The 10095-nt window shown below is 53.8% G+C and overlaps 1 protein-coding gene across 1 annotated transcript in view; it reads right to left on the bottom strand.

Annotated features, from left to right (window-relative positions):
• Positions 1 to 3836: 3836 nt before the first annotated feature.
• Positions 3837 to 10095, bottom strand: part of NKD1 (NKD inhibitor of WNT signaling pathway 1) — an 86232-nt gene continuing 79973 nt past the window's right edge. The window contains exons 7-10 of the mRNA XM_067718226.1: positions 8476 to 8623; positions 7877 to 7961; positions 6426 to 6553; positions 3837 to 5395 (exon numbers count right to left, since the gene is read on the bottom strand). Coding sequence (XP_067574327.1) covers positions 4803 to 5395; positions 6426 to 6553; positions 7877 to 7961; positions 8476 to 8623 — 954 coding nt within the window. The 3' untranslated portion in view covers positions 3837 to 4802. The remainder of the gene's footprint in view (positions 5396 to 6425; positions 6554 to 7876; positions 7962 to 8475; positions 8624 to 10095) is intronic.

Raw genomic sequence — 10095 nt, 5'->3', positions numbered from 1 at the left:
AAAACACAGCCATGCACACGTAGGGAGCAGGGGTGAGGCTGGGGTTACACCCATGGGCCTTGGGGAGCAAAGGCAGGGGCTGGGAGGGCAGATTCTGGGGCTGGCTGGACCAGGGGCGAGGCCGCCTTGGGGTCTTTGGGGCCTGCAGTCTCCTGTACGTGCTGGTGAAGCCCTACCTTCAGTGAGGAGGTGAGGACGGTAGCGGTGGGATGCCACAGCCCTCCGGCACCGAGCACAGCTCCGGGGCCCCCTTTCATTCCCAGGAGCGCTGACAGGTCTCACAGAAGCCGGGTTATTAGGGCAGGCAGGCTTCCCCTCCTCCTGTCACCTGCAAGGCTGCCTTCCTTCTGGCCCAGTAATGATTTGACATCTAAGCCCTGAGAATAAAGTGGGGTGGGGGAGAGTGAAAGAAACTGCTCCCAGCTGTTTCCTTTGCCAAAAAGTGTAATTGGCATGGCTGGGTGTGAAGCGCACAGGCCCCCGGGGCTCCCCGATCCCCAGCGCGCCCTGGGTGATGAGAGCCTCGGCCCAGCTGGCTACCTTAACCAGACGTCCACGGTGCCAGTGACAGATCGGCGGAACTGGGCATCCTAGCGACCAGCCAGTGCTTTGTGCAAGCGTGCATGAGGCTGGCAGAGCCGCAAGTGAGGGAGCCCCGGTGCTCAGAGCTCAGGTCCTGGGGAAGCAGGGGCAGCTCCTGCGCAGTGGGTGTCAGATTTGCACACAAGACAAAACTCACCCCCACCAGCCTGCAGGAAAATGTGCTCAAAACCTCACCAAGAAGCATGGTTGACCATTCGTTCGTTCCATCCTCCCTCCCTCCCTTCCTTGCCTCCCTCCCTCCCTCCTTCCCTCCCTCCCTCCCTCCTTCCCTCTTTCCCTCCTCTCTCCTTCCTTCTCTTCCTTTTCTCTCTTCTTCCTTAAACTTCCAATTACTTGGTACAACTTCTTTAGAGCTCATTTACAACCGATCAACATTGAAATCACGCGTGCTCTTGAACTCAGCTGTTCCGCATTGGAGGTCTGTTGTCAGTGCTCCAGCCTGTGGGCACTGAGACAACCCGGGCACGAGGATGTGCCGTGGCCTAGGATGAGACCCACCTGCCTGCAGGAGGGGATGGGCAAGCCCGCGACAGCGCCTTGGACCAAGAGGGGGTTGAGCAGTTGTTAGAGAGGAGGGGGCAGAGCTCTGTGATGGATGCGGGGAGCCCTTCAAATACATTAGGTCACAGAGAAAAAGGGCCTAAGTATGAATACTACGCTACTCCTTGGGTAAAAATAAAAGGGTGTGGTGGGAAGAGGATTAAGCAGTAACTGCCGTGTTTTCTTTCTTAAAAATAGATCTGAAATAAATACTGCAAAATGTCAGCATTTGTAAAATCTGGGTGGTGAGTTTCACGGTTACACGGTTTTCTGTTTCAAACTTTGAAATATTTTTTGAAATAAAACTAGGGGTGGGGGAGAGGTGAATAAGCAGAACATGGAGCATGTTTAGGGCAGTGAAAATACTCTGTGCGATACTATAGCTGTGGATACACATCATTATACATTCGTCCAAACCCATTGAATGCATGACATCAAGTGTGAGCCCCAAGGTAAACTGTGGACTTTGGGTGATTATGACGTGTTGATACAGGTCCTTCTTTGGTAAAAAATGTACTATCTGTTGAGTGGTGCTGACAATGGGGTGGGCAATTCATGCAGAGGTCAGAGGGTGTATGGGAAACCTCAGCACCTTCCTCTCAATTCTGCTGTAAATCTAAACCTGCTCTGAAAAAAATTCAGTCTTTAAAAAAAATCCACAGAATTTAAATGGGGAGATATCTCATTTAAATGTATTTATTCTTATAAAAAAAATGGCAGTGACACTTCCATAGTGCTCCTGTGGGCCAGGCACCGTTTTAACTCACTGAATTCTAACAACAACCTGTGGGGTAGGTCTCTTCTGACCCCCCTTATAAAGGGGAAGCTGAGGCTTGAGAAGTACACAGGGCTACTAAGGGAAGGAGTCAGGATTTGCGCCAGGCAGCTGGGCACCGACATCTGTGCTCACACCACCACGCCACATCCAAAGGGCCCCGGGAAGCTGGGGTCGGGGAAGTCAGAGGGATGTGTACTTCTTCCTGTACACCTCTGTGTACTAATTGAATATTCTACATGTGCACGTTACTACTTTTTAAAGTTAGGTAAATTCCAGGTACCGAGAAATAACAGAACCCTGACAGGTGTGGGGCTGGGAGAGATGGCAGGGACCTCCTCTCAGAGGCTTCGGAAACGCTCTCAGCCCACCAGGCCACAGAGAGGCTCCCTGCGTGGACCCGATGCCTGGCTTGTCTCCATGGTTGCAGCAATTCTCCTGGGGCGCCATCTGCTCTGGTCTGCTCAGCACCCCTCCTCTTCCTTCTTCTGGCACAGGCCCCTCCCCCTCTCCACAGGCTGGATGTGTGACTCCAGAGGAGCCACCGTGATTGGTCCAGGGATGGGTACCAGATCCAAGCCCAGCCAATTAGAATCCTTCCTTGGGCTTGCCCTAGTGGGAAATCCTTTTCCATCTGGTTGTGCGGCCCAAAGGGCCAGCAGTCCCCACACCACGGCAAAGCATGTCGGGGGAGAAGTAGAAATCCAGAAAGGGAGCCATGAGAACCAGCGAGCCTCAGCTTCATTCACAGCCTGTCCTCTCAAAGCCAGCTTCCTCCCTGCCTTCCCTGGGTTGGTTACATTCCTGTCAGTTTGAGTAGGTTCCTGACTGACAGAAGCCCATAGCCCTAAACAAGGGAAGCCCAAATCCACTGGTTCAGGGATCCTGGGAAAGACTAGAATCCCACTTCTGCCACCTGCTGTGTGGTCTCAAGAGAGTTACTCAACCTCCCTGAGCCTGTTGTGCTCCCTGAGCTTCCACCGGCTGCCTCAGGGTTGTCATAAGGATTAACCGTACTAATCCAGTCCCAGGCACACCAGTAACTAATAAAATTAATACAGTGGCAACAAGTCAGCACACTATCTTCAAAAACAAACTCCTTACCAACCACGGTAAACCAACACCAGAGGCTCTGGAAAAGGGAGTGCCAGCTGGGAGACCAAGTGGCAGAAAGGCAGGCAGCTGGAGCCGCTTTTTCTTCCTGTGTCCCTCCAGATTCACCCTCCACTCTCCTCTTCCCCGGCAGAACGCCTGTGTGACCCCCATCAATAGCTGCCTCACTCTCTGGCTCCTGGTGGCTTCAGCCAACGGTGCCTCTGCAGGATACAGGCGGGCAGGAGAGTGAGGTCAGGAAGTCATTTCCCTGTAGGGTCCTCACAGGCTGGCTGCATCCTTCCAGTGAAGGTCGCGGCTCCTCCAGGTGTCCCCACCCCTCTGTGTCTGCTGAGGATGACTCTCTCCCACGCCCTCCACTCCAGGGGCAGGAGTGGTACCACAGTGCCAGCACACGATCTTTCAGGAGGCTTTGCCCACACTATGTAAATATTCCCTTTATTAAGCTCACCCCATTACCCAATCCGAGTGTGTGTCATCAGTTTTTCCCGGGGTCCCTGACTAGTTGACAGGTGTCCTTTTCCTGGCCTCCCCGGGTTTCAATCAAACAAAATTCTGCTCTACAGAGGACACTGCTCCAGGGTCCCAGCTCTGGCCACTGTCCCCGTTTCCCTCCACGCTTCTGTACTCCAACAGTCCTCTCCAAAACCAGCCAGATCCCGAACCTCGAGAAAGGATCCCTGATGAGAGGCAGGTGGCCACTGGCATCTAATGAACAGCGCCCCAACAGGAGGCACACAGGGTCACGTCTGGGCTCTCTCTGGATGTGTCTTGAGAAGCAAAGCACGGACTTCTGCACACCAGAAAAGGTACCTGAGAGTGTATATTTATAGAAAGATACATAGAAATGGACAGAGGGCATCTATCTACAGATACAGAAAGCTCTGTTAGAGAACCACGTAGGTATGTATATATTTGCCAATGGTAGGACACCAGGTTTCCACATCTTCGGTCACAACCAACAACACACAATTGCCCGATCTGGGAAAACCACACTTGTCTGTGTGGTTGGTTCCCTCTCCGGAGGTTTCCAAAATGAGAAGGCTGGTTTCAGGGGCAGTCTTTAAATATGGGTGTGTATCTTTCTAAAGAGAGGAGGAGGAGAGAAAAAAGAGAAATGTATTTTCATGTTGCGCACGACAGAAAAGATGGGACTGGTTTGGGGCAGAGGCGTGATCCCACTGGAAAGGTGTGAAAGATAACTCCAGAAAGGACAGCTAAGCTTTCTAGGTTGGGACATAAAAACGCAACAGCTGGGAAGGTCGCGCAGTCCGCTGGAATCCCTTGTAGCACATTACAATCAGTTAAGGGCAAAATAAAATCAGAATCATACTAAGAGGTAGCAGCTGTTTATCTTCTCGGAGATTTCAAGGGTCTCTGGAAGCCGGGCCAGGGAAGGGTGTTCTCCTGGAAGAGACTGGGATGGGGCAGAGCTCTGGCCGAGGGCTTGCCCGGGGCTGGGAAGCGTGTGGAATGGCCTGCGTGGACACCGCAGCTCCGGAGCCCCAGGGAGCCTCTGCCACTACAGGCCACTTCCAAACCCAGAGTCATTTCTTGGGTAAGTTATGCAGTCCCCACGACATATAAATAAAAGTTTAGTTCTGTGTTTCCATATATCTTCTACATGGAGGCTAGCTGAATATTAGTGGAGTAACAATAATTATTAATAAACAATAATCGTCATAATAACAATAATTAATAGAATAATAATGCCTTGGGGGCAGGGGGAGGGGGGTCCTTCATATGGTGGGGCAAGGGCGGGGGCGGGGCTCTAGGTCTGGTAGAAGTGGTGGTAATGGTGGTGGTGTTCGTGGTGGTGGTGATGCTCGTGTCTCTGGACCGCCTGGCCGGCCTGGCTCTCGTACACCACCACCGCGGGCAGCTCCCTGACGTGGCCCCGCCCCACGACGGTGCCGCCCACGGCTAGGGGCGCCTGCAGGCCCCGGCACCCCTGATGGCTCTCCTTGGCACGGTGCTTGTGCTTCTTGTGCCCGAGGGGCGCCAGAGTGGGGAGGAGGGCCGGGCTGGCGGCCAGGTGGGCGGATGGGGACACCGCAGGGACAGCAGGTCCCATGGGGGGTTTGCTTCTTGCCCCTCTGGCCACGTGGCCCACACCCACGCTCTTGCCCTGGGCCTTGGGGGACCTCACAAAGTGCTTGCTCCCGTCCTGGGTACCACCCCGGAGCCGCTGCTGGACCTCCGAGACCTTGGAGAATGGGGTGTCAAGAAAGTGGAAGAAGCCGGGGTCCACGCCTGGGGGCTTTCGGTGTGGGACGTGGATGGCTTCTGGCTCGTGGGAGCGAGATCGAGCGGGGTTGGAGGTGCGGGGCGGCAGTTCTGACTTCTGAGCCACTGACGGGGAGCCTAGGAACCAATTCAACAAATGTTTAATGAGCACCTACTGTGTGCTGGTGTCACACGGTGCCCTGGAAACCACTCCGCCCCCAGTTCTCCCAGGCTGACAGAGGCAGCTGCTCCTTATCAGAGCTAACCCCATGCCCCGACACCCAGCCCACTGCTCCTCCCTCTGCCTTGGAGGAAACTTTTCTGCAATGGAACTTTGCCATCTGCTAAGTGGGAAAAACTGTTTCTGTGTTAGGTCTTTAAAAATAATTAATTCTCCTTCTGAGAGCTTGGAAAGAGAGGAGACAGGGACATTGTTAAAACTGTCTAAGGTCACTGGAGCACAAAGGAAATCTACAAGCATGTTCCTTAACTTATAGAGGTAACTCAGAGAGGAATTAAACACGGGGCGGGGGCGGGGGGAAGGGGAGAAGGGCGTTGTGGGGAGTGAAATTAAGTGGGCTGTGTCTTCATCTATTTTAGCAAGAGCTGAGATGTCAAGGGCTGATAAAGACAGAGCCCTGGGCTTCCCTGGTGGTGCAGTGGTTGAGAGTCCGCCTGCCGATGCAGGGGACACGGGTTCGTGCCCAGTCCGGGAAGGTCCCACATGCCGCGGAGCGGCTGGGCCCGTGAGCCATGGCCGCTGAGCCTGCGCGTCCGGAGCCTGTGCTCCGCAACGGGAGAGGCCACAACAGTGAGAGGCCCGCGTACCGCAAAAAAAAAAAAAAAAAAAAGAGCACTGTTTTGCTTAACGAAGCCCAGGGTCCTCACTGGAAGAGAGGGGTGGGTCGGGGTGCAGCACCGAACTGTTGTTTTCATTGAATTATAAGCCCTCGGATACTACTTGATTTTGTTCAACTTTGTGCATGTTTTAATGTTTTAAATGTTTTGAATGCCATCTCCTCCAAGAAGACTCTATACTCTGTCCAGTAAAAGCTAGGTCTTCCCCCAGCCCAAGGGGGCCAGCGAACACACATTCCCCCACCAGCCCACCTGCCCGCCCCGCCACGCCCTGCCCTGGCCGCCCTCACCCGTGAAGGAGCTCCCTTACCAGGCCCGAACTGGGACGTGTAGTTTTCTATCCCAGCGAGATCTAAGTAGTGGTTTCTCCTCTCAATGTTCTCATCCACGCAATGGTGGTAGCAGCCGGACTGCTCCAGACGGCTGTCACCCTGGAACCTATCAGGGAAGGCAAGCGAGAGGGTGGGCCCTGGCCTCGCGGTGGGAGTGGTCCCACGAGCTCCTGGGAAGCCACCAGGACAAACCCTTCTGGACCCTCTGTTAATTTCTGTCTGGGTCTTGGGAGCAGGGGCGGGAGGGAGTGAGCACGTCGGCACTCTGTCCCTCCTCTTCCTCCCCTGCCTGGCCTCCCTGGGCCTTCCGGGAGGACGGGTTAGGGCCCATGCTTTGAACAGGCCCAAAGCAAAGGAGAAGGTAACTGGTCAAAACTAAGGATGCTCCAGAGCCAGGCTTCAATCCATGTGTTCCTAACGTCTCCCTGGCTCCCCACGGGGTGGGGAGAACAGAAGCCCCCAGGCCACTGGAGTTGAGGCTGGAGCACTCCATAACCTGCCCAAAGCTCAGAACGGGCCTTCCCGGTGTGGCGTGAGGTGCAGGGAGGGGCGGGCAGGGGAGAGAGGTGACCTTTCCCCCACTGCAGGATTCTGGGCTCCCTGCCCCTCCCCTTCAAGGGCCTCTGTGATCTGCCCACACTAGCTTGCCTGCTCCCCCAGGGCAGCCCCCCACATCTGTAGCCAGCCTGGGCATCCCCAATTCCTAGCCCTCTCCCCACGCCATGCTGTGTCTCTGCCTGGACCACCTTCTCTCTTTCCCCTATTTGCTTCTCAAATCCCAGTCATTACCTCTCCATGTTCACAGTAGATACTGTCCCACATTACTGTTACTTTATATTACTGTTTACTCAGCACTTTTCTTTACCCAGTCTCTCTTTCTTCCCTCCCTCTCCTCACTTCCTTCCTTGCAGTTAAATAACAACAGGTGAAAGATAATTGCAGCTTTACAACCCCTTCGCCACAATTCTGAAATCCAAGGCATGTGAAAACAAAGATCTTCCATAACCCATGTGGCAGCCAAGCTTGCTCTAAACAGATGCGAAGGTAGCTATAGTCTTTCTCTCACTTAGCATGAATATTTATGTGTCCCTGCAGAAATATCTATGTGCTAAACCCTGGGGTGCTGTGCAGATCCCAGATAGAAATACACTGGGAGCACCTTTCTAAAACTCAACAAATGCCAAATTCCAAAACAAATCTGGCCCAAGCATTTTGGACGAAGCAACGTGGACCTCCATTTAGCTCTTTGGACAACTGAGTTTGATTTGCGAACCTGACCTCTGAAATCACTGCCCACCCCGCTACGCCCTGCCCCCGAGGAGAATGTAGACTGCAGCCTCCTGCCTGGAATCCCTTAGAGGCAGGTCCACAGCTGGGGCTCAATCCGTGCTCAGAGGCACTGGGCCGGCTCTGCCCGCGCTCGCCCTACCTGAGAAGGGCCCGCTGCTTCTTCTCCCAGCTTCGCAGCTCCTCGGCGGGCTTGGTCTCTGCTCTGGGCCTGGTGCTCTGCAGGTCTGAGTCCCACCAGAGAAACAGCCCCGTGAGCAGCCTGTTCCTGCACCCATCGGCCTCCTGGCCCCACCCAGGCTGCCTAGCACACAGCCCTTGAAACTGGCCCACAGCAGCTTCTCGATGGTTCTGCGGGGAGGGTTCTCCCAGCCAGGACTAAATAGACGGGTCTCGCAGCTTCCTGCCCTGCCTGATGCCTCCCCCGGACTCACCTCCTCCCCAGACTCCTTAGCTGCCTTCGAGGCCCCGCCCACCTACACTCCCCATCACAGAAGACTTTACTGTGGCTGCTTGCCACGCCCAGGCCCACCTCCAGCGCTTTGCTTATGCAGGGCCTTCCATCTGGAATTCCTTCCCTATCCAACCTTCAAGGACCCACTCAAATCCCACCTGTCCACAGAGCAGCTCGCAGGAAAGGCCCCAGAACTCCCTCCCACTCCTCCCAGGTGGGGCTCTGACCCTCCCTGAGAGCTGGGAGTGGACCGACTCCCGTGGCCAGCGTGGCCCTCCAGCCCTCACCGGGGTGATTGAGAAGGACGCTCTTCTTGCTCTGGCTCCCATCAGGGGCCACGGTGAGCTTCACCCGCAGCGTCTTGCTCGACGTCGGGGAGTGGTTGACGGAGGAATCGACCACCTCGTAGATGGTGTGCAGCAGGCTGGTGATGTCCTGGATGGCAAGGGAAGCAGAGACCCACGTGCATTTAAAACAAAGGAATCGGAGGGCCTCCGGAATCTGAAAGGCCGAAGTTCCCCCTGGTTCCCCCAAAGCCCAGCCTCAGGCAAACACTAGGATGTCAGGGGTTCACAGGAAGGGGAAGCAAGAGTGAGGGAGAGGGAGAGTGAATGACCTGAGTGCACAGGAAGGGCCATGGGCAGCGGGGTTCAGGGACACCGGGGACCTTGGAGGGACTGTGGAAGCTGCTTCAGAATACTCCCATCCCAGAGGGAAGCCTCCTGCACTGCTGGTGGGAATGTGAATTGATGCAGCCACTATGGAGAAGAGTATGGAGGTTCCTTAAAATACTAAAAATAGAACTACCATATGACCCAGCAATCCCACTACTGGGCATATACCCTGAGCAAACCATAATTCAAAAAGAGTCATGTACCACAATGTTCATTGCAGCACTATTTACAATAGTCAGGACATGGAAGCAACCTAAGTGTACACTGACAGATGAATGGATAAAGAAGATGTGGCACATACATACAATGGAATATTACTCAGCCATAAAGAGAAACGAAATTGAGTTATTTGCAGTGAGGTGGATGGACCTAGAGTCTGTCATACAGAGTGAAGTAAGTCAGAAAGAGATAAACAAATACCATATGCTAACACATATATATGGAATCTAAAAAAAAAAAAAAGGTGAACCTAGGGGCAGGACAGGAATAAAGACACAGACGTAGAGAATGGACTTGAGGACACGGGAAGGGGGAAGGGTAAGCTGGGACGAAGTGAGAGAGTAGCACTGACATATATACACTACCAAATATAAAATAGACAGCTAGTGGGAAGCAGCTGCATAGCACAGGGAGATCAGCTCGGTTGCGACCGCCTAGAAAGGTGGGATAGGGAGGGTGGGACGGAGACGCAAGAGGGAGGGGATATGGGGATATATGTGTGCATATAGCTGATTCACTTTGTTATACAACAGAAACTAACACAACACTGTAAAGCAATTATACTCCAATAAAGATGTTAAAAAAAAAATACTATCATCCCTCGGGGTAGAGAATTGCCCCAGGGATGCTATGGGTGGAGAGTTGCACCAGGGACGCTACATCCCCCAGACTTCCAGGCTGTACTGAAAGCGTAAGCCATCTCCCAGGCACCAGAGAAAGCTCTCATGCTGGGCACTAACAGGTAACCTTGGAGGAGGGCCTCAGATACTGTGGGCGTGGGCGTCAACAGCATCTACCTCTGGTCTGATGAGCACCTCCTGCATGAAAAATGGAAAAGTGGATGCGTCTACAAAGATAAACTATTCTGTGAGAACTTGACCAAATCTCATCTTCTCTCTGGGCCTCAGTTACCCCCTTAACCAGAACAGTGCTCTCCAATCCTGATTGGGTGACAGAGGGGGAAGCAGGTTCCCCTCACTAGGTCTCCCTTTGTTCCGGCCATCTGCTAAGGTC

Source organism: Pseudorca crassidens, chromosome 20, assembly GCF_039906515.1.
Source record: "Pseudorca crassidens isolate mPseCra1 chromosome 20, mPseCra1.hap1, whole genome shotgun sequence".
In the NCBI taxonomy this organism is placed as follows: Eukaryota; Metazoa; Chordata; class Mammalia; order Artiodactyla; family Delphinidae; genus Pseudorca; species Pseudorca crassidens.
The sequence above is the reverse complement of the archived record's forward strand: the minus strand, read 5'-3'. Positions and strand labels throughout refer to the sequence as shown.